Below are 26,479 nucleotides of genomic sequence, written 5' to 3'. Positions count from 1 at the left end.
AGCTCCTCTTAAATAAACTCGAGAAATTTATTTTTCAACTGAAGATGTATCCGCGCGTGTCGCATTCTTGAAACCGGTGTACTTTGTTCCCGGCTCGGGGGTGAAAAGATAAAGAGAAAAGAGAAAGAAGAAAAAACAGTATACAAAACGTGCATGTGCAGCAACGCCTGGAGTGGAAGCAAGCAAATGAAATATGGAGAGACCCGACGGGAGCTTAATATTCAGTGTTTTCTCTTTTTCTTATTTTTTTTCCTCATATATATTTTCAGCGCCTACGAAAAAAGAAGCGACGTGAATTGATATTTAGATCGAGTACATGTAATCTTATAAAAAATATATAAAAGTCTAGAGAGGCGCGTGTAATCTGCTTTCTAAGAACACGAGTAACAGTTTGTAATTTTCCAATAAAAATGTATACACGTGTTTTTTCATCGAAATTTTGAAGAATGAAGAAAATATTTTTTACGTATTATGTTTACGTTTTGAATTTTATAAAGTAGCAATGTATGCTATAATTTATAAATCGCAAAATATATTTATATAGGCCAATTTATACAAAACAACAGAGTGGTTATGTAAGATGAGCTGCCATTATATTGGCTCTTTGATAGCACGATATTGTCAACTAATGATTTAAAATATATAATAAAATACATTGATAACCTACTTGCAACTTAGAAGTATCAATTTTCCAGCTTATGTTTTTTTTTAGTAAATGTTTTCTCAGTTTAAATCGTATCTCTTTATAGCAAACTATGTCGAATCAGCGGTGCAAATATTTGTATCTATAAGAGCTTTTTACATGTCATTAATTAGTTTGTAGTACTAATCAATCATCTATATTATTTACGTAAAAGCGATAGGAAGTCAAAAAAATAGTTGTATAAACATATATTATGCTTTTCCATAAAATTTATATTGTGTTAAACTTTTTGGGTTTTTTATAGATAAAGCAAAACAATCTTTTATCATATCTTGTATTTATTTGCACGTATATGTCACAATTGTTCCAAAACACATGTCTTAAGAAGCTGTGAATTTAAATTAATATATTATCATGATAACAAGCACCTGGAACCCGGTCGTTCGTATGAATAGAATTAGTCCAGCTATGAGACGACACTTATATCAGATTTACGGCAACGAGTATTTACTAATTAAATTAACCAGCACAGAAACATGATTTTCACACAAGGTTCAGCCATTATCCTGTGTGGTGTTAAAGCTGGGCTTATGAATCATACCAAGGCAAAGTCGTTTGAAGACATCCCTTTATCAAGTCTTTGTTTTTTCTAGATTATTGCTTATCGATATCTAAAATATAGTTCATAACTAATTTAATGTATATGAATTTCATATTTCAATCTTTCCAAAGTAGTGGGTAGGAAACCCAAATAATTTATGCACAAGCACATTAGCAAAGCGCTGTTACATATGTGCGGTATAAGCCTAAATTTTAGTGAATTCCTATTTATGTATTGCTAATGAAGCCCTAGAGAACTCAGGAGATTGCGGTATCATAATACAGCCACAAGTACGTTATGATTTACATAGTTCAAAGCTGAGAGTCTATTCACAGTTTAAGATGCATTGTTGAAATAATCACGTCAAGCATTCCTTTTCGTTAAATAGTTCTGTTTAAGTCTATATATTATATTATTGAAGTGTAAAAAAAAACATTACAGAATCTTGTAATCATGTCCATTTAATCTGTAAAACTGTTAATTGGGCGTAATATGTTTAATCTATATTGATATCATATAATGATTTAAATGTTATTTAAGGGTATAAATGCTGGTATGGCGAATTAACCCAGTCAACCGATTCGCATTGCTTTGTGACAAGTTGGAAGAGATGTAACTAATTGCGTTAAACTTATTAGTCGAATCACTCTCAATGTGTACCCTAATGAAGAACGAGCTTGATTGCAACGTGTTTGAAGAGCTTTCACAGCATGCGGGCGAGCACAAAAGTCGAATAACACATTTTCGCTTCTAAATATAGTTAATTTTAATCGAATGCGCCGCCACCCCCTATTCGTCTCTCCTGGCTACCCGACAAAGCAGCGATTGAATTAAGATTCGTTCTGATTATATTCGAGAGGCGAATTTTTTCAGCGGCGTCCAGTGTTTGCCCGTCTCCAGGGGCGTAAATGGCGAGGGCGCGCGTTAATTGCGAAGCGCTTGCCGTTTTTAAGTGTTTTTAAACGTAATTATGAGCGCAAAAATCGAGCTTTTAGGCCGGAAAGCTTTCAGCGGCGCGCTTTTCCCGGGAGCGTGTATCCTAAGAACGGCGTGCATAATTTCGTAATAACACGTGGAAGACACGTTAACAACAAGGAAGGGCGAGAGAAATTTTATCGTGAATAGAAAAATATATGGAATATTTAAAAATTGGGTTATTGTAAAAATGTTCAAGCACTCTTGAATGTTAAGCAGATAAAATAATAAGGCTTTCATGCTTAATATTTAATAATCATCTATATTATTACAAATTGAGCTATAGTTAGAATGTAAATATATACTTATGTAATTAGCGCAACAAGACTTCAAAAGTACTTTAAAAATATATATAAAAATATTTTTTAGTATGAAAATGGCAATGTTCTTTGATTGTTTGTATATGTGAGCTATTTTTATATTAGTATAAGAAAAATATATATTATTTTGATAGTTTTGTTTTGGATGACTTTTAATTCAGAAAAAAAAATATTACTGGTGTTACTCCACACCAAGCAAGCTTATATTAAAGTTGCTCTGGTTTTTTGTTTGAAAATTTAAATTATATTTTGTATAGTTAGCAATTTTTTCTTATTAAATATTGGTCCGAGGGCCACATTAGCAGCAAGTCCTTGAGAGCAAGTACTAAAATGAGCTTATTAAATTTGATCATGAAAGCTCGGAAACTAATAATGTGTTTTAAATCTTCTGGTAAAACAAGTACGTACGATATTTACTAAGTGTTATTCCACCAAACAAAATTATTAAACTTTAGGTTGCAATATCAACTTTAAAAATTAAATAAAAAATGAAATTATATAGCAAGAAACGGTTACTTTAGGTTTATTAAAAATATTGTTCTAATAAGTGACAGCACTACATTGTTTTAAAATTTATATGCTATTTGTTAAGACTTTTAAAAAAATATAACGTAATAGATAACATAATTTATAAAATAGTGGAGCTAATTTTTTCTTTGCGTTATGATTAACTTTTTTTTAATTCCCTTTTTCCTTAATAACATTTTATAATTAATAAATAGGATTTTTATATACTTTTTGTTTCACAAGTAACCGGTATTTTTTAACATGCTTCAAAAATTAAACAACATACATATATATTATATAATGCTAAACACGTTTTTAAATATTGCAGAAATTATTTAAGCTAATACCAACACAAAAACCATCAAGTTAAAAAATGTGATACCATTAAAAATAACTTAGATGAAATTCTTCGTATAAAGATTAGATAAATGATAAAACTTAGGCTTTAATTTTAACATTATTTTTTTATAAAATATGCTACTCAATTAATATAAATATTTTTAATTGCCTACTTATGTCGTCCAAAATATCACAAAAAACACAAAATACAACAATATTAGCGCAGTCGGTAGAAATCTGAAATTAGAGCTTTTGAATGACACTGAATTTAAATTATTTTATAATAATTTATTAGCAAATTGGCTATCCTTTACTGATTGATTTTATTATTGAAATATTATTTTAAGAATAATTTCCAATAAAATTTGTCGTAGATTTTATATATACATTTTATTATAAATTACACATTTTAATACAGATTTTTAATAATGTAATAATGATAAGTGATCTAATAGTTAATAAAAGACCAGTAACGTATCAGTAAATAACGTATCAGCTAATGGAGTCATTTCTATCATTATCTATGTGAAAAATGAATATGTGAGTAAAGTACTAGAATAGTATTATATCATCATATACTGAAACATAAATTATCTTGATAAAATAGTCACACAACGTTTCGCATTTTCAGCTCGCAACGGTATTTCCATCATGAGCTATAGAGCCTTGAATTATTTATTTAAATATTAAAGACATTACGCTAAATCGCGTAACATAAAAAAACATTCATACAGTGAGCTCTGGCGTCATGAAATTTTCACGGGCAACTTGACCATATTCAGCTCGCATCATTGTTTCCATTATTAACCTTCAAATCTGATTTTTATTTTTCGTAGAAATACTATTTTTATTAAATTATTATATTATAAACATTAAAGGGGCATGAAAAACATTTATATGTTTTTTAGGGGCAGGAAATACTTATTAATATAGTATACGAAAATGTCTTCAAAAACAAGCAATATTGTTATTTTACATTGCAATGTGCACTTGATCTGAAGAAGTTAATTACAGAGCATTGAATAAATCACTAAACTGTCAAAGACAATACGCTACTTTGCGTAACATAAAAAATCACTCACACAATGAGCTCTGGTGTCATGAAATTTGCACCTTTATTTTGTTATGCCAACAAATTCAATCATATACACCTTGCAGCGTCATTTTTATCATTAGGTATAGAGATTTTAAATATCTATTTAGTTGTCAAAAATAGGACGATATATTGCGTAACATAAAAAACTCACATAAAGTGAGCTCCGGCGTCATGAAATTTATATGACTTGCTATGTCCGGCAACTAAACCATTTTCAACTTGCAACGTCATTTAAATTATGAATTATATAACTGACAAAGATATGGTGCTATGTTACGTAGTATAAACGTAGCGTAAAAACTGAATCTAATGATAATAATATAATCAATATTACACACTTTTTAGACTTCACTTTAATCTTAAAAAAAACATTGTATGATTTTATCATTTCCCAAATAAACGAACGCACTGTAAAAATATCCATACAATAAATATGTGGCAGCACAGTGCGAAGTTGCTGCACGTTTGTATCATTAACGAACACTATTTTTTTCTTAAATAAATTTAATGGAGCATTTAGAATGTTTTGCCATTAAACTGTTATATTCTGTAACATATTTTTGGATATTTTACTAATGAATTGCAAATTTATGAAAAAAAATTCAATACTACCTTCAATACTTAAAAGAAAATACGTACCTATTTATATAATAATATATTGACTGACGACTAACTGATAAAAATTTTATAAATTAAAATATGAAATTTCTGAAAATCTTTGCTTAGGGGTCGGTGCATTTTTTCCACATTTTTTTTATATAATATATCTTTAATTACGTGTGTTTTTTATGTATATACTTACAAGAAATGAGTAAAAGAAAATGTTTATTATTCATAAAATAAAAAATGCTTTTTCATTTTGGTAATTCAAATACCCAAGATTGTTATACGAATATATTCAAGCTCTTAAGTGTGATTAATTGTTGCTTTATGCTAGCAACTATAATTATACAATCAAACAAGCAACTACAAAAAAAATACTAACTGCCACAATAATTATGTAGCACTATATTACAACAAAATAATATCTAAGAGTTTCATTATAATGGAGTTATACACATGAAATATGAAAAAGCGTAAATAAAAGCTATATATTTAATAAACACTAAATTGTTTGGTTTTCGTCTATTCATAAACATAGCTATTACATTAGATGTTCTTATTATTAATTGTTTGATTAAAAATTACATAGTTAGTTTTACTTTTATTTAATTTTTTTAGTTTAAAAATCATATTTATGGTAATTAAATCATGCATTAATTTTTATGAGTTTATAAAAAAATTATAAATACACAAATAAAAATAGATTTATTTAACAATTTTAATATATTAATAAATTTTTATATGACAAGAGTAATACGAATAATATACATTCCTTTACATTAAACTGCGTGTCCTATGTAATAAATTACATTAAGCGTACAGGAACGTAATAGGGAAATGCTCAAAATGAAATATACTATTCATTAGCGTCGTTATTTTACGCACTTAGAAAGAATTTAAAATTCCGTAATTTTCAACGCTAAAACTTACAAGACCACGGCGCCGACACAAACATTACCAATGCCCTGAATTATTCAAGTGTAATTTCGAATCCATTAATGCTACGAGACCAAGTTCGACTTGTTTTATTCATACGTGAAAATAAGCCGCAATATTCGCAGTTGAGGCTCCAACATCAAAGTCGACTAATAAATACAAACTTAATAGGCGAAAGCTCCCATAAAAGCTCTTAAGAGAGAAAAATGTACATCATTTTGCTACTACCTGTGTAATACACTTGAAAATAATGTATCTTAAATAGTGTATATAACTATTGTACTGTACAAATTTCCTACAAATATATTCTTATCTTAAATAATCGATTTATTATAAGATAAGATTAATTAATTTGTTTCTTTCCCAGATTTGTGCAATAATTACTGATTGTTTTTATTAAACTGTGATTCATAGGTCGTTGCGTCTAAATATAACTTAAAACAATTTATTTCTCTAATATTACATATTCCCAGTACGACATATATTATGACAGGAATTACACTTACCTATATATGTAAATAACGTTAGAATACATACAACACAAAATATTCTGTAGATCTTTCCAGTAATATGAAAGCAGCAAAAAACTAATTTAAAATACCCGCAAATTTTATTATAATTATTTTAAATTTATATTAATATTTTATTAAAGCTGTTTTACAAAAACCGTGAAACGAAAAAATTATACTAAAAAATCTTTGTTATTGCTTCCACAGGATTAGGGTGATACAAGTGCAAATATTATAAATACTTATTTGATAATACAACACATATAAAACCAAAAATACGACTTACCCTTATAATTCATTTTTTAATCCCATGCCCTATAAACCTTGACCTTACAAAGGCTGTATTTATATATTTTGCGCGCACCTAAACATTTTTGAGAATTTATCGACCATTTATACTGAAAACAAGGAAACATATTAACCTATATTTCGTGCATTTTTAGTAAAATATAATAGCACAAGCAATAGAACGAAACCCAATTTTATTTCATATGAAGCATAATATTTACAGATGTTTCAAGAAAACATTATCATTATATAAATATGAATACTTGTTATACATTTTTATATTATATAAAAAAATACATATAAATAGATCCTTACATATATATATTATACAACAAAAAAAACTTTTATTTTAATATTAAATTTTAAGTATACATTTTTATTAAAAAAAAACCAAACAAACATTCGTAAAACAATTATTAAATTTAAATTGTTATTTATGTTTCTGAATATCGTATACTAATTTAATTAATACAATTTTAATAAATGTTTATTACATATAACGTCAAATATTGAAAAGCTTTGATCTGTACAAAAGCTTTTGCATAATTGTATGTTTTATACAATATTAAACATTGGGAAATGACTATTGTCAGAAATTATTAATTAGACCTTTCAGACAATTAATAAGCAAATTCTATACGAATTTGTGCAAATTTTGTATATTTGCTAAATTTGTGTTTAATCTATTCGCTCAGAAGCATTCGCATTGTGATAGCAATGCTTACCAATCTTAATTATATGTTTGTGTAAGTAAATGATTAAATATTGGTTTACGGAATGTTTGATATTATAATGATATACACGCGTACCTACTATATAATATAACAAATATACTGTATAAGTATAGAGAGTATAATACTAGAAAATAATTTATCTGTAACCGTGATCGTCCTTAATTCAGGCTGTTTTCATTATCTTGGTCATTTAATTAAAGTCGTAAATCAGTTTTTACAAGAGCCCTCGCCAAAGTCGAGCGAAATAATAATTTATACAAGAAAATTTCTCTTCAGAGCAGATAAGATTGGGTAAGAAAAATTGAGAGTTTTTTACGCTTTATCTAAGTGTGTACGACTCAAATAAATATTTAAGCGAACATAAATGACATTTAATGTATAATAAATTTATTTAAAATGGAGAAAAAACTCGAGTGAATACTTAAAATAAAACACTTTGCTTTTTTATATAATATATATTAAATAAGGTCGATTATTCGTGTAGACGGGTAGGTTGGTAATTATTCTTAATCACGAATAAGTTATTCTATAACTTGGTCTCTCCTTTATCAGTTTTCCTGCACTTAAAACAACTTGCCCAGCTTTTCGTATAAATTAGCACAAAGTGAAAAGTTTCCAACTCGTCTTACAACAAGATTTACAAAATTTACCACATTCTATATTTATAATTTTTAATAATACTGTTAAGAATATATTTTGAAGAGTCATAAAGTAATATATAATACAATATAAAAGAGCAAATAATTTTCACACAATTTATTTCAAATCTCTTGCGATTGTGAGTGCTTTTTCTGAAGAGGAAATTAAAATTTTATAATTATGCTACCCTTCAATATAAAAGTAAGATTTTGTATAAAATATTTTTTTAACAATTTACAGCATTTATTTATAATTAGTAATTGTTTTTTTTATTAAGGACAGATAATAAAATTAACAAAAAATAATAATAAAACACTAATTTTATTTACATTTAATATTTTTTTATCGATCAATTTAATCCGTGTGTTTTGTAAGTATATCTATATTTGCATCTTATTGCTATACTAGCTACAAAGAACGAATATATTGTGTAACATCAAACCACAAAACATATAATCTGTTTTATATGTCAAATATAATATAGTTTGAGAAGTCGTACAAAATGCTTCGATATTATTTTAGAGGATGCTCTATTTCGTGAATAGCTATAAACTATTTATTACATATTATTTCTTACTTATAACTAATAAGTTAAGTATTTTAATTTCGTATTACTAACTTTGCTATTTTAAACATAAAACATAATCCAGTTTAAGACTGCAAAAGTTATGCATTTATTCATAAAAAATGCTTTATAATATTTTGTTATATAAAATATGTATTATATCTAATACTACTTTACCTTGTATTTGATGATTTATATAATAGTCATACTAGTGCTATTTTACAATTTAAATTACTATGCAATATATATACATATAGATAGGTTAACTTTATGTAAAAAAATTACCATTTTTAATAAACCTATGCTCTGAATATGCAATGAATTTTTAAATAAAAGTATAATATCACAACATTATACAGGGTTATTCATTATTAAAATTATTCATAATAATCTATTCATTTTTATATGAACTCATATAAATATTATACAAGTATATGTAAGACATTAAATATAAAAATATATATTGTTGAAATCTTAACTGTACATCTCTTTAACCCTCTTCAAATAAACTAATTTTTGGATGTAATCTTCGAAATTTCTTTATTTATATTGCTTTATAGAATACTAGATTCTAATTTTTAATAATAGTTAATTTATGTATACCTTTGAGATTTTTTTAAACATATTTTTGAAACCCTTAAGGAAACTTTAACTGAGTTGAAATCTTATCAGCATAAAGTTATGTCATTTGAATTATTTACTCAGTGGATTAAACCATTATATATTTTCCTAAATTATATATTTAGCACTGTAATAAAAATTCAGTGTGTGAAATATTTCCTAGCCTATCCAAGAATGTTACCTAAAATTATATTTATTATCTATACATACACACTTATTATTATTAATGTAACAAGCTAGATTTTAAAAGGTTCATATGTATCGATGTGTTTCATCAAAGCTAGTGACAAATTATGTTTTTAAATATGTTTGTAAATAAAATTAATATTTAATTAGTATTTATTATTTTTATTTTAAATAGATCACTCTATATGTACATTAAGGTAAAAAAGTTTTTTAAGCTTACAATTTAAAACACAACATTTCTACTGGAGTATGAGTTGATGTGTTTCGAAAATTTATACCCCTCGGTGCGTTGTACATTTTCTGTGAGTTGAAAAATCTGACCCGCCGCGGAATACTTGTATCCCGGGGCGGGTTATTTGTTTATTGCTCTCGCTTAATTTTGATTTTATTTATACGCATTATACGTTTGCGTTGTTCAAGGGACGCAATAAAAAGGGGATTTGAATACTTTGGGAACGTAGAAAGGGTGGCGATAAATTGTTGCTTTGTAAGGTTTTGAAGAAATTGCGGCCCTTTTGAAACGAGCGATTTTATTGAGGATGAAACGATACGATAAAGACGTTAAAAGATAGCCAATAATAATATAAATAAAATACGACTTTATTTATTTTTAGACGATATTTTTATCTAAAAAATTGTTATGTATGAGGTATTTCTAACTTCTTATTATTTTTATATAAAAAATGAGTTTTAAAAGTATTTTAATTTATTTATATATTCAACGGTCAGCGTACAACGTGTTACAAAAGTCGGTTTAATAATAATGTATACGGCAAATCAAAATTTTGAGCTGTAAAATATATATCTGAATTATTCATATGCATTTTATGCGAGAGAATCGATCGTTTTTTTCGTTGAAATGTTTAAATTAATATATAAATTTAATTATGTATTATTCAATTTTATTAAATCACCGGTCATATTTTTCATAATAAATTAATTCTGCTGCAGAATTATCAGTTGTATTTTATTTATTAAAAATGTATAAAAAATATGTATATCTGACAGAATAAATTATTTCTTTCTCGTAAATTTGAAACCAAGAGTTTATATTAAATAAAATGGGATCTCAAGGGGATAAAAAATAAAGTAAATAAGATTATATTAAAAGGGATTCGGGAAGAGTATTTGATCCAATTACTTTGACTTGAACTTACATTACAACTGTCGATACTATTGCAAAAAATATGACTTACTTTACTATACAAGACTTGAAAGATATTTAATATTGAATGAATAATACCAGACGGAATTTATAAGCATATTTTATAAACGTATTTATTGTTGATAATAATTAAACTTTTTATGATATTTCAAAAATAAAATGTATCAGTGAACATCACACTTTTTATCCAAACACACGTATAGCTCTAGACACGTAACTTGTCCTATTGCAATAGTGTGAGTAAATATGTATACTAATCTGCACTGATTGGACCCTGTAAAATAATTTTTGACGTAAAGACTTTTTAGTGGACGGCGATAACATAGGGATGGTTTAGGATCAAGCGGTAGCGGCGAAATACTTTCCCTATCGCTCGCTCGCGTGTTAAGTGACTAGAGTGAGTGAGAGATAGGGCATTCGGACCGTATCCCCTTATCGCTCACACACTCTCGTCCCTTAACACGCGAGCGAGCGAAAGGGAATATATTTCACCACACGCGCCTGTTGGTGTTAGGTAGAATGGGTGTGAGTCAGTAGGCCATTGGCACAGAGCGAAGCTGTCGTCTGTTGAGTACACGGTGATTATCAAGTATTGAGATGTCGGAATACAGTAAATTAGGACAAGGAAGAGCATTATCGGGACAAACTAAAGAAATGGTTTTAAACGTATATACATATTTTAAAAAGATGGACGATACTAGCAAATCGGTAATTATTGATAACATAATAATATAGACAAAATATTTATATATTAAATAATGTGTGTATTTTTAGGTAGTAGAGCCCGTTATGAAACAGGTTGCCGAGGCGACAAAGTTATCTATCAAACGGGTACAAAAAATCATTCGGGATTTTAAAAATAACGGAATAGGGATGGACATAACTTCTCCGAAGAAAACAAGGGTTTGCAGTAAAAAAATTGTAGTAGATGATTTTGACAAATCAGTGATTAGAAGATGTTTACACAATTTCCACTTAACACATAAACAATTGCCAACCGTAAACAAAATTTACCCAGTTGTTAAGGAATCGATATCATTTATAGGATCGGAAAAGACATTGGGTAGAATAATTGTCAATGATCTAGGATTTAAATGGGCAAAAACGCGTGACAATTACCCATATTTAAAAGAAAAGAGCGATGTTGTATACAAAAGGATTGTATTTTTAAAAAATATTGCACGATACAGACAAGAAGGAAGAGTTATTGTATACACTGACGAAACATATATTCACACCACACACGTTTCATCCATGGCTTGGAGCGATTCATCGGACAGCGGTATTCGAAAGCCCGTATCAAAAGGTTCTCGTTTTATTATTGTACACGCTGGCAGTGAGGCAGGATTTATACCGAACGCATGTTTGATATATAAATCGCATCAAAAGACGGGAGACTACCATGACGACATGAACTTTAAAAATTATAAAAAATGGTTAACCGAGATGCTAATTCCAAATCTAGAGCCCAGATCGGTGGTGATAATTGATAATGCGCCTTATCACAATAAGCAACTAAACCCGTCTCCAACCTCAAACACAAAAAAGGCTGAAATGATAGAGTGGCTTTCGAGAAAAGGCATACCCTTTTCACAAAATATGTTGAAGGTCGAACTGTATAAATTGGTATGTATTCATAAGTCCAAATTTAAAGAATTTGAAATAGATGCTATTTTTCGTGAATTTGGTCACGATGTATTAAGGCTGCCACCATATCACCCCGATCTCAACCCCATAGAAAAAATTTGGTCTTCTATTAAAGGCTATGTGGGCTCTAGAAATGTCGAGATGACAATAGATTCGGTCAAAAAACTAGTGGAAGAAAAAATAAATATTATAACTGCCAACGAATGGAGTAATGTCTGCCGAAATGCAATAAAAATTGAAAAAAAATATGAAATCAACGATATTGCCATGGATGATATTATGAATAATATGAATTTAGTGTTTAGTGTAAACGAAGATTCAGACTCTAGTTCAGAAGATTCCTTTGATGAATAGATTAATTTGTCTGCAATTTTTATATTAATTATATATGTATGTATTTTTTATAATTTGTGTTGTTGTGATTTATATTTAAATAAAATATTTTTAAGTTAATACTCTACCTTGGCTTTTAAATAATTCTTACACTAAGATATATAATAAACCAAAATTCTGGAAACTGCTTTATCTTTGTTTTATCTTCATGCGATCACTTTAGTGAACTGATAAGGTATTTTTATGTGACAAAAAGGTAAAATTAGTACGCACTCGAGGTTGTCATTCACGTATTTAATACATTTTAAAATCGTCATAATTTCTAAAGTATTTAATATAATTTAATCAAATTTTAAATTCTAAATTCACCATATACATACCAAGTTTACAAATTCTAAAGATCCATGGAAGAACCATTGATATTACTTTAGTAAAACTATCACAATGCGACAAGTAAGACAAAAATAATCCCTTCCGCCAGCTCCATGTCAATAAACCATCCCTATCCAGGTATAAAAAAGGTTTGAACATAATTGCAACAAAAAACAGTCCATTGAAAATCTGACATAAATACGATCTGCTTCATTTATTATTTAAAAATAAATGCTACACAAAAATAATATTAGAAAATTAATTAATAACAAAATGTAAAACATTCATCAAACACCCTGTGACTCACACACACGCAATCGGACAAGTTCTGAGTCTAGAGCTCTACATATAAAGGATTACATCACAGTTGTTTGCTTACTGCTTTCTATGAGAATATAATTATCAAATATATGTTTTGTATTAAATTTAATAAAAATAGCTATTTCATCACCAGTTTCAATTAATCTGTCAAAACGATGTTTTATAGTTAGCAAAAATAGGTTTAAAAAATAAGGACAACATTTATTTGTTCAAATAAAATTACGTTTTTTTTTCGCGTAATTTGTTAGCGTTCCAAGATAATATTTTGAGTCGATTGCAGCGCAGGTTTAAATAATATTTTTGGCAAGAAATGAGCTGTAAGTAACTGAATTTCTATACTGGATTTTTTTTATTTATAAATTGCTTTAAATTTCGCAAAACGAATATCGTGCTCTCAGTTTTTTTCGAAATTATTAGTTTGTAATTAATTTGCCGGTGTTCGTAATACTTTGACTGCATATTTTTTTTTAACGCATTTAGTGCAAGCAAAAACTATTTTATAATTTACTTCAGCATGTTCTAATAACACTGTAGAATAATCTTTGCTTAATTTTGTATTTCAATAGTATCCCTTTAATAGCTAAACACACACGCACAGATCTGTCTGACGGACACTAGAACAGATCTGTTCACACATCCAAACTGTCTGAACTGTTTGAATTTAAAATCTAATTTTTATTATCGTTATTTTTTAGTCAGACTATTTATAACTAAGAACAAATATTATTTGATCTCCTAGAGGAATTTTATTCTCGTATGATATCGCTTTTGCGTTTTAAAATTCACATAAGATAAAACGCGCTATTTTTTTAATGGATAACTTTTATTTGCAGTTTGGTTAACTGGTCTAGTGCTCATGGATTTTTTAGGTTGTTTCGTCACAGATGAAGTTATATTAATTTAATACAAAGCGATGCAGAAGCGGCGCTCCTTGATGAGCTCCCGGCTTAGGACTTTTAATTTCTTCCTTAGACTTTTAATAATGATCACTAAATTACTCGTGAATTTATATTAATGGCGAGCGGTGAAGTGAGTACTTGATTTTCTATGGTAAAATGTAGTTCGCTGATGTTTGAGCTTTGGCAGTTGATAAAAATGTGTGAAAAATCCTCTTAACTAATAGCACTTTCGCAATTATAAAATCGTCTATCCGTCGGTAGCTTTGTATTAAAAATTATATTAATTTATATGTTTGTATTAAACATTTAATAACGATGCTAAAAAGTCTAAGATTAATCGCATTTCGGTAGCTCTTTAGATCATTTGAATCTCAAGTAGGTTATTTTATTCTTTATATCTGCATTTTTAAAAGTAATTATTCAATACTCTTAATATTTATATAATACTAACTTTATCTTTTAAAGCAAATAACACTTCACTACTGAGTTATTTCTGTTTTTTTATGGTTTAATTTATTAACCCAAATCTTGTTATTTTGGTGTAAGTTGTCTTCCGCGTATTATTGATTGGCATAATTGTTTTGCGATGGTGGCTTACTTTTTACATAATCACAATCTGATTAAGTATCGCTTACATCCTCTTATGTGTTGGTGTTGTTTAACATTGTTTTTAACTGTTATTATATTCAATGATACACATATATTTTGTGCACATGGTGATTGAGTGTTGAGCTGTCCTATCAGCTCAAGCTACACTATACTTTATTATTCACATATATTATTATTATTCCAATGTATTGACACGTGTCTTACGCCAAAATATCGCACTTACATAGGTACCATATGTTACATTTGCAATTCCGAAAGGATTGACGCAAGACGACGAAATGACGTATCGCCACTCTCATTTGTATTCGACATAGTGCCACATTCAGCCGGAATAAATTATTCATACGCATTTTGAGGAATAGACAACGGACCGTTTCGCCCACTGGCGTACTGCTACTATCGAGGATGAACATCCTAAATTTTATTTACGCAAAAACGTGAAACAATTTGGAGGCACGTGACTTGACTGCCTGAAGACGTGTTATAAAGTTTTCATATCGAGTGGGAAAAATGATATCTGCAGAAAGTAAAAAAAATACTACCCGGCTTATTTCATAATCATTTATTACAAACATTAAACCACATTAAAAAATTACTATGTAAGTAGTGAGACACTACAATAAACTTAAAATTTGGTAAATAATAATTAATTTAATAATTATGAACTATTATTTATATTTATTATAAACACGTACAGCTTTATTAGAATTAACTATACATGACTTAGTTTAATTGTATTTTAAATACTAATTACGATATTTATCTGAGAGATATTGAAAATAAAGGAAAACATAATCGATGATTATTGATCAAAATTATATACATAATAATTACTAATTCTGAAATTCGAGACGCGAAAGAAATTTGTATGGTTTATTGGCTGTTAGTCATTAACTTATACTACTGATCATAAACTTTTTTTGATTAAAGAATATATATTGAATTTTTGACAGTAGGGTGTTCAATTAAATCTATTATATATGTTTAAAAATGTGCAAAACAAATTAGGACCTGGGTGCTTTTATTTACTTAATAAAAATCTGTGCCTTTTAGTAATTCGTATATCAGTATATATTATTCGATTCAGGGACACACACATGTTAAATAAATTTTAAGCATTTAGTCATAAACAAGCAAGAGACTTTTTCTTTAAAATCATTAGTTACAATACAATATAATATATAGTTAATATCTTACACTAAAACATTTTGTGATAAACCGTGAAGTGAAAGGGTGAACTTTTTTAGGTGAAATTGGTTATCGCGCCATTGGTATTAAGTTACGGTTCATAAATAAGTTTATCTTATCAAAGTTGACTATGAGATTGTTAGTTTATTTATTATTTGCTTAAGATGTATTTGTGTTACGTTAAATTCATTATAAGGGTACAAATAAAAACGTTGTTGAATAATAATTCATAATAATCCAACTATTTATAAAAATATATTTAAATTTTTTTTATAAAATATATAAATTTCATCAAAATAATATATAATAATATTTTATGGGTATACTGAATATATCAAAAAACTTATGTTATTAACGTTATTTAAGTAATAATAGCTCAAACAATTCTAAAATGGTTTATTAGCATTTCTTCGATGATATCTTAGAGCATCTTAATATGTAATTATTTTTTAAAGCTTATTATATTTCAATTAACCTTATTTTTTGTTTCTTTCCAGGTAAAGAATATTAAGCTATGGGAACAGAATATTCTGAAAATCTACATAAAAATCAATATACGTACGTGTTATATATTTAGGTAAGCATTTTATATTCATTTGCTACTTAAATCATTATCTAGATTTATATTAAGGACGGAATAGTGTAGTCCGTAACGTCTCCGACTAGTAACTTTGAGGTTGCGGGCTCGAACCCCAGCAGCAGAATTCGAATTTTTATTTTTAAAAATGTGTTGATATTCAAAAAAATGAACGGTCCCAGCTGCAGTGATATCTATTGATTATTAATTGCATAGCACATATTTATTTATAATTCATAATATAAATATCACATTTTTCTAGACTTTCAGTCTGGTGGTTAATACTTACTTATAGGTATTCATTATATATGATTAACTTACTCAGTTGATACAGATTTGTCCATTGTAACGCATTAGACTTACGCCTGTCAGGTCAAACGGAAGATTTAATAAAAATAAATAAATATAAAATTAAATTTAAATATACTTTATAATCAAAAATTTGGTTTATCTATTAATCATTTTTAATTTCTTTAATAAATATTTTTTAATTGAGTATTAAGCATAAATAATATCAGATGTAAATATTTTTTTAGGGTTTTGGTAATAATACTTTACAGATTTATATTATCTTTTAAAATAAAAATAAATATTTACATTAAAAAAATTATTTACTTTAAATGCAGGCGTTTTAAAATATAAAATTAACATTAAATGAAACAAAAAAAATCGACCATTTAAAGTCCATGTGTGGTATTTTTTTTATTGTAATAAAAACTATTTTCTATTCGTTTAATTGAAAAAGTATTTTTTTTAATATAAATAAGTTAACGTAAAAAAATAAAATCAAACATAAAGCATTTTGGAATAAGATTGCTTTAAATGTTTATATAGTTAGTTTTGCTATGTATCCAGAAATATGTAATTACAATGTAAAAGTATCTAGAGGTTTATTCTTAAATTTATTTTTTACTAAGTTCCTCTTTGAGCTTTGAGTAGTATTATTTAAAATTTAAAAAAAAATGTTTTGTTTAGTTTGCCCCTAATAATTCATTGTATACCATAATAACTATGTATTTTTGATAAGAACCCGGAAGACCCAGCTAAGATTTTATAATGAAAGTGTCAAATGCTTTATCTATGCCTCCACCACAACGTTACGTCATTTCAGCATCTTGTGCCGCTCTTTTCAGAATTCAATATACAACATGTTCGCAATATGGTTGAATGGCCCGCGCCATATGGCATCCATCTAGGTTTCTGTGCAGGACGTAATTGAAAACGGGCACAAAGGAAATTCAGGTCATTTTTTTGCAGGCTCCCGAGTGGATAAAACAGGCTCCTGCAATACCGTGTTAATTAGCGCCATACTGTGACACACCAGCGACTCTCTGCTCTTATAAAACGTCAAAGCTCATATTTTTTTCTTAACTACATATATGTATACTCAAGTACGAAGAATATTTTCGGCGTACAAGGACGAAACGGTACAAAATTAAAATTTTAAGAAGGATTACAAAGTACACATCTACATACCAAAAAGGCGTTATTTATTTTTAAGCCTTTAATGTTGTGAGCTTTAACGTAATTATTCAAGATGGTCAAAAGTCACTTTACCATTTTAAGATTAAACAATTTTTTTATAATTATTGTTAATATCTTATATTTTACACGATATACTACATAACATTTTAATATTTTCAAGTGCAACCTCTTTCGATATCGCTCTTGTTAACTGCATGAAAAATACTTGACTCTATCGGTCGTATTTTTCTACGAATTTTCTTCAGCTCAAAAAGGGATCGAAGCTTATAGGCAAATACTCACTCCTTTAAATATTTACACAAAAATCAATCTGTACATTGCGATCAGGGAGAAGCGCAGAATTCCTGCATATTATTATTTCTTAGAAAACTAGTCCATGCAGCCGATTTATGATAATAAAATAAAACGCTAAAGTTCCTTCTTATTTTATTTTATCATATAGGTATATCTGAAATAAATTAACGAAAGGAGACGATATTGTTATATCACAAGTCGAATAAGTTCTGAAAGCGAATGAGACGCAAAAATAATAAATCTTCCAGCTGCGACGGCATTTCAGCAGAATTTTTAAAGTGTACCTCATACATAAAAAGGCGATCCTCCTAGAACTATAGAGGGTTCACTCTTCTAAACATAGCATACCATAAGTAAACTACAAGTTTCCAAATATTCTAATTTAAAATAGTAAACGATAAATATTTAAATATACACATATATTTGTAAAAGTATAATAATAAATACAAGTTCACATACATACCTATTTTTATGTTAACAATAAAAAGTATTTATATTATTTATTTTTATTAAAAAAATAGTTTAGCATTTAATTGTAAAAATGTTAAATAACGAAGATTCATTTTAATTATTTCTGCTGCTAAAAATACTCATATGCTGCTGTCGATGTATGCTCTAAATATATAAAACTGTTTTGTATTTATTTAATCAAATTTTTGCATAAAAATATAGGCTTCTCTGCAATTAATAAAATTATTAATTGCAGAGAAGCACACAAAAGCTCTCGTTTCGACCATAAATAACATGTTGTTCTTACTGTAAATATTCTCCGTCATTAAGAGAATATTTCTTTATTACGAAACGGCCACGAATGTATTAAATCACCGGATTCATAAGATTCCCGCTGCAATACAATACGTCCTTGGATAATGCCCATCAAGCGAACGTCGCTTTCTAAAAGCGTATACCTATTTCGCCAGTCTAAGAAACGACTGCAGTGATTGTCTGGATGATCGCTGCGTAATTGCGATTGATCAGCAAGCCTTGCATCCCTGGATATTTAAACGTAGACTCCGATGAAAAGAAGATAGTCACCAGCAGCCATTCGAAAAGACCATCAGATTCACAACACCTGGAAAACGCGCCCCCACTTAAGACTCTCGAACACGATCGTCACACCAAGAGGAACTACCTCCAGACACTCGCTGCTTTCGACGACTTCCCACGGACATCATCCCTGCGCTAGCTTCTCCACCACCTAACTGGCTACGAAGTCACACAAACCAAAAAAATAAGATTATAGTTTTTACAAAATGGTTAACATTATTTACTAGTATAAAGTTCTTTTCCAAACAAAAACACAAGAAAATCATTATTTTGAAAAAAACTAAGAATTTCAGCGTGACTTTCAATTAATATAAGTCTTAATATCCTAACCGCCACAAATGCTATATTTTTACTCAAGACACGCATCGAATAATGAGTATCAAATATATTGTTACAAGTAACATTTTTTCAATAAAGGTGACCACAATGATCGCCTACAAAAATCCTCACGCAAGACATACTCTTGATTTATTTAAGGAGTTGTACATAATAGGCGAGATTTAACAATTAAGTAATTATTCTAAATAAGACTTTATAATATATACAATATATAATAATATGTTTCTTGTAATAATAATATGTATAAGGAAACTTGAAGAAAACAACATCCGACATCAAGAACTCAACTCTTAGAACACCACTCGATATCGACCAACGCTGCGAGCTAACCACAAGAAAACAGAAACCAGAGAGACTCGCTACTCTTACATCTTCAAAGACATTCACATTTTTATTAACCTGGAATTTCTTTATTTGACACCGTCAATATATATCAAAATATATTTATCTAATCAAGAGATGCTGCCAGTTTCAGCATGTCCTTTATACTCATTTGTCACAACAAAGATAATGTGCATTACACCCTAAAGAATATTTGTTTCCACAAAAACTGTACAATGAAACGCAAATGGTTGTGAAGACATGTAACACATGTGATATAGGACACGATCGTGACTAATAATGGCAAGAATGTGTTATCAGAATCACTTTGATTTCTAATGATTTGTTTTATCGCTCCATACGGCTTTGATTCGACATGACAATAAATAAATCACAAGGACAGTCGCCTAATTTGACAGGAGTCGACAGCAATGTTACGAGCAGAGCATCCAAAAGTCCTATATGTGCTGAATAAGTAAATATTTAATATAAAATACATATACCGTAAAGAGATATGATTAAACTAAGAACAATTTTTTAACTTAGTAAGTACATATGTGACAAATATTATCTAAATGATTGCACTCTGTTATTAATGAAAATAGTCTCAAGAGGGAAATAAAATATAATGCATACATATGTAAGGATACTTCTCTTTATCAACAATTGCCAGAACTTAAAAGCTCAATTAACTGAAATGAAATATACATTACTGAAATAAGACCCCTTAGATAACCGCAATAATGCTATGAAGATAGAGTGGCATCAGATTCTGCTCTATTATATTAGATATTTTATATGTTTATGCCACAAAATTCAATAGCAAATCATTGCTTATTTTTATTTTGTCTTTTTAAAGCAAACTTGTTTATATACACAATATGATATTACATTAAAAATTTGCATTGTTTACATATTACATGTAAATACCGTACGAAAAAATCATAAATAGGAAAACACGCGGAACTCGTTTGCAGTAAATTTTACAATTGCGCTGACAAGCCATTGTTTCACCTGCGATCACGGTTCTCATCTCACAGTGTTTAATATGCATATTCGGGATATGTATACGTAGCCTAACAAAAACGTTAATATCCATATACGAGAACATAAAATTTTACTACTACATCTCTTTCTATATTTGTTTTTAACTCGAACGTTTGCGTACTTTTATTCTCGAATCAATTTAATGCTTAGCCACTCAACAACTTTGGCGCATTGAAACTTTAGCGCATATTTCAAACACACATCGAGTTGTTGTTTTCCATGAAATTATTTTTAAAAGCACCTGCTTCCTCGAATAAAAAAAGGCTAAAAGTTTAATATTATACGCTCGTTTCGTTCACGAACTTTCCTACGCCATATAAAGCTCATGTTTCAGTGAGTTGAAGAAAAAGATCGACAAACAATATTAGCCCTGTTAAACGTGACACCCTTTTTTAGTTTACCGTAGATTAGGGTTGTACTTTAGAATATTTTTAAATTAATCGAAAAATTAATAAATCAATGAGTCTGTATAGGAAATGAGTTTTCTTAATTGCGATTTGTAATATTATTTTTATATTCACTTTAAAGAAATAATTTAACTTGCACATGTTACATATCGTAAATATTTTTTTATCGCAAGATATATATATTTATGATCAATATTGATTACGGATGCCTTGAATTTTCTAAAAAAAAATAGTTCTCAGTCTTTTATTTAACTCTCATTTTCGTATATTTTATCATTTTATTTCACTAATTTTATTGAGAGATAAAGTAGAAGCTATGCTAAAAATTAATTTAAAAATTTAAAATCATTTCTTTTTTAACAATATTGATTTGCGGGCCGCATGCGGCTCGCGAGCCGAGGGTAGGACATGCAGTAGTTGCTTCGCTAAAAAATACGCATCGTAGCACATCGCATTTGATTTACTTAAACTTTAACTTTTTAATCATTTCACCGAACGAATGGAATAACACTGATTATTTTTAATAAATATTATATTATACTTATAATATAGAACCACGGTTTTACGTCCTATAACTGTCGACGCGATAATTATATTTATCTTTCGTGACGGAGGTCTAAAACTGATTACACAAGTTGCTGTTTTTGCTCTTAGGAAAGAAGCTTGGGTCTCATTTCGCACTCACATTATTTATATGAAGTTGCGCATGGAAAATAAGAATAAAGATAGTTTTAATTAGATTACGAAGGCGGGTTTAATTTTTTTTCATCTCAACAAGAAACATTATATACATTTTATTTATTTTAATTATAGTTTTAAACATAAAATACGTATTATAAACCTTGTACTTTTTATTTATACGCAAATGCTGCCAATATATCTTTATGAAAACAAACAACAATACATCAAGAATAATATATACGAGGTACGAATGCAAAATACGAACATAACCACTAGACTCCCATCAACGGAATAAAAAATTTTGAATCGCCATTTTTTTGACAAAAAGGGCGTATAGTCCATTTTTCAAAGTAGACACCGTTCGCACGATAAATTTACATTTTTCGACTATAAAGCACGTGTGGAGAGCAGCAACCCTGGAAGACAATTTGTTATTCTCGCACATCAACATACCACCCCGTCACTGGATGTCGCTTAAATGTGACCCTAGGCCAAAGGTCTCTCCCGAATGGAAAACAAATAAATTGAGACCAAGTGTCTATCCTCCGACGATTGAGATTAATTTGACCAGGGTCGAGAGTGTGAATCAAAGGGTTAAATGGATAGGCTATGTGCGAATCTAGGGCCTAATTCTAAGATCGAGGCGTATAGATCTCAATTACAGATGCGTTTTACGGCCATCAATAAAGAAAAAGAACAAAATTAATTTTGGTAATCGCTGCCCTAATTAATGTAGGAACCATTACAAAACTCGGTTTTGTGTAATACGTCGATCCGTGAATATGCTAATGCACTACGTTTTTTATTAGCTTCAGTGCATTTTTGGAACGATAAGTTGTCATGAAGTACCGACAGCTTGTCACAAAAATACATTTTAAGGTTACCCACGTTACATTTACTTCTAATTAAGATATAGAAAACACATGAAAAGCCTTCGCATCTTTTTGATCTAATAATAGAACACGCCCGAAAGTCATTACGTTCTAAATACGTACATATTCTGGACGTTCCGTTTAATTTATTTTGTTTTATGTATATTTGTATATGTATGTGATGTAGCATTATAATTAATGTTTCATCTTTTTCCTCTCTCAAATACGTAATCACGGGCTAGTCCGGCTTTATTGCCGAACTAATTGCTTTCCAATCTACTTTTTCCCGCGGCCATGCGGTCGTAAACCATCGACCGGCGGGTCACTATTGCTACTATATCCTATTCCGATGCTGATTTATGGTTCGTAAGGCTTTAGGCCCTCGAATAGGCGCTCCGTTACGGCCGACGGGCAATAACTGCCCGGGCATCTAATAAACACGGATTAGGGTGCGATAATGATGATGGAAAATTTCGCAAAGTGCCATAGAAAAGCCATATCTATTTTCCCTCTATTATTCATAAATAAAGAGTTTATATGTAAAAAAATAGATTTTGGAGCTGAATGGGTGTGACTTTGCAACTAAATAGACATGGGGAAAGCTGGTAACAGTTTATTTTATAAACCTATATAAATTACCATATATGTGAAGAAATGTAGTTGAATAGCAGGTCATGGAAATCGGAGAGTCTTTGCTGGCATGTGGAGTTGTATTATTGACGACTGTGATTTTTGTGGGCAGCTATGATCTGTCGTGATGTGTTCTCATAATGCTCTCTGGACGATCTGCTGGTGTCTCTTGTGTTGATATAGTATCCTGGCTTGTCCCTGTTCATCTCTGCCGCTATGACTCCGTAGCGCCTCCTCTCTGTCACATCTTGTATAATGCCGATTGAATCACTTTTTGCACCCCTCCCCTTGAAATGTGTTCACGCCTTAATATAAACGATCTATATTGCCACTCCAGCGACAGGTAACCAAAGAGTCAAATAACAATAATAATGTGCGCAGGATAGAATGTATTGTTTAGTCTTTTTTTTACAAAAAATAGTTTATTCTGTGTATTTGTTTTTTTTTTAATTCAGAGTGACCGCTAAATTGTAACAAATTTTGCAGGTGGTTGTATTTCTACAAAAAATAATCATTAATGCATCAAAAATAAATATTAATATCTCCGTGTTTTTATTTTTTAATTTATATTTTTGTTAATGCAACATACATTACAATCCAAACGTAGTTGTTTAATATAGATAGTATGCTTTTGCTTAAAGAACAGCATTTTTGATGCCTTTAATATGTTCTTATTGTTTTGTGTTACGTGGGATTTTTTCATAAAATATTTACAATGAAAACCTTTTATGTTACAAGAAACAGATTCAAATCCTTGTAAGTCTATATAATATATTTATTTAACTGACAACTGTGTTCACCGCCAATTTTTTTATTGGCAAGCTAAGGATATTAACACAGTGTGGCTATTGTCCTGTATCATGCCAAAAATCATTACCTCTGAAACTACTCAAGATATCAATCTAAAGTTTTGTATTTAAAGCAATAAATAAACAGGCTTTTATAATTTAAAATTAATAATTTAAAAGAAATACAAATATTAATATTATTAATTATATTTTTTTTCGTAAAAAATATATTTTTAATATGAAAAAAAAATAGCTATTTGTATAAAAATTCACTTACATAGTAGAATTAATTATAAGTATCTATAGATATATTTCTGTTATCTCCCTTGCTTGTATTCCTTATTTTAAATTAGATCTCTCAGTTGTAAGACTTCGGCAACTACCGTATTTTATCGACTATAAAATGCAACCTTATTATTAAAAACCATATAGTCAATTTTTTATTATAAATATAAAATTTCAATGACAAATAAAATCAGCAAATTATATATGTATATTTGTATGTATGATATATAGATGTTGAATCTGATTTTGCATATTTCCGTTTTCGTATTTCGTGCCATCAAGGTTTTTTGATCGATTATCAATCGTAACCCTGAATTCAGAAACCCCTAAAGCGGAATAAATTTGTTTTATAGCACATTTATATATATTTTATTTGAGTTCAATGTACTTTTATAATAAATTTTATAAAAAAATATCAAAATTTTATAATAAATTCATCAAAATAATTTGTAAATTGTAGAGCATTATATAAAATTTATCACAGAGAGTTATGCTTGAAATAAAATTTAATATAATACTAGGAGAACTTTGTATAATATTTAGCGGAAGCTGTTGCATAAATACCATTTTTTTTAGTTCTGTTCCCTGGAAATTGCTCGTAAAACTATATAAAATATGTGTATTAGATTTTGTTCTACAATATTTTTCATTAGTGTAATTATTAAATAATATTTCAGCAATACGAATATCTGATTTCTAAACGTTGTTTATCAATAATGTGCTCAAATTCCTCTTGAAATCATCTTTAAACTTAATATATGTTTTATTGCCTTTGATTTTTATTTTTATTTTATTTATTTTTACAGGAATATTTCATAATTAACAATTTATAAGATATATATGTATAAAATACATTCTATAAATCGTATACGTGCAAGCAATAAAAATATATATATTTTTTTTTTATATGTACAAAGTTATTAATATCAGTAGAATTTAAATATACAATATATAATTTGAAAAGTACATCAATGACATATAAGTTACTTTTGTTACCATGGAAGCTTAAACTTTCGTAACTTCACATTAGAAATTTAATCTTTTGAGAAATATAGCTTTATTATGAAAACATCAGATCTATCGAATAAATCAGTTATCTTGCTTAATAGAAGTTTCTTTCACAAATTGAATTAAAAAATTAGAACATATTGTATTTATTATATAAAACAAACAATAATAATAATATATATTATATAATACACAAAAAATTAATAAATTACATGGATTACGGAGAAAGTAACCCGGGAGCACAGACCCTCAGCGACGCGATTATGCTTGGTGGCTGTAGTCTCAGTGAGCCACATTGATGCCCCTCTCCGTAAAATGCTTGACAAACAGAGGCCTGATATAATTTCGCCTGCTTAAAATTATTTAATAAGAGGCACGATAATCCAAGAATTAAAACAGCTTGACGATGGTTAGGAATAAGGGACGTGATTGCGACTCTCTAGAGCATTATACTAATATTGACAGATTGTCGACACCACCCCTTAGCAACTTATAAAAGTGCTTCATTAAGTAGACGATGTGCTTAAAATGCAATGAATCTCAATGCTCCTAGAAAAAATGCACCAGGATACATAAGAATAAATATATATATAATAGTATAT

At 28.7% G+C, this 26,479-nt stretch overlaps 2 protein-coding genes and 1 long non-coding RNA gene across 6 annotated transcripts in view; 2 read left to right on the top strand and 1 right to left on the bottom strand.

Annotated features, from left to right (window-relative positions):
* l(2)k05819 (transmembrane protein 94-like protein l(2)k05819) overlaps positions 1–26,479 on the bottom strand; it is a 605,947-nt gene that overhangs the window by 266,920 nt on the left and 312,548 nt on the right. The gene's annotated exons all lie outside the window — the stretch shown is intronic.
* The window catches only part of LOC148232125 (uncharacterized), a 244,571-nt gene that overhangs the window by 205,224 nt on the left and 12,868 nt on the right, over positions 1–26,479 (top strand). The window contains exon 5 of one of the 4 annotated variants that reach the window (XR_015810884.1): positions 16,594–16,673. The exons of the other annotated variants lie outside the window; for them this stretch is intronic. This is a non-coding gene — a long non-coding RNA (uncharacterized LOC148232125). The remainder of the gene's footprint in view (positions 1–16,593; positions 16,674–26,479) is intronic. 4 annotated transcript variants of the gene reach the window in all.
* LOC148232126 (uncharacterized) lies at positions 10,932–13,095 on the top strand. Its single transcript, XM_088192045.1, has 2 exons — positions 10,932–11,435; positions 11,502–13,095. The coding sequence occupies exons 1-2, from the start codon at positions 11,325–11,327 to the stop codon at positions 12,726–12,728; spliced, it is 1,338 nt and encodes a 445-aa protein (XP_088048171.1). The 5' UTR covers positions 10,932–11,324; the 3' UTR covers positions 12,729–13,095.

The sequence above is a fragment of the Plectrocnemia conspersa genome, unplaced genomic scaffold (assembly GCF_051122295.1).
Source record: "Plectrocnemia conspersa isolate PC_06_02 unplaced genomic scaffold, ASM5112229v1 ptg000009l, whole genome shotgun sequence".
Lineage (NCBI taxonomy): Eukaryota > Metazoa > Arthropoda > Insecta > Trichoptera > Polycentropodidae > Plectrocnemia > Plectrocnemia conspersa.
The sequence above is the reverse complement of the archived record's forward strand: the minus strand, read 5'-3'. Positions and strand labels throughout refer to the sequence as shown.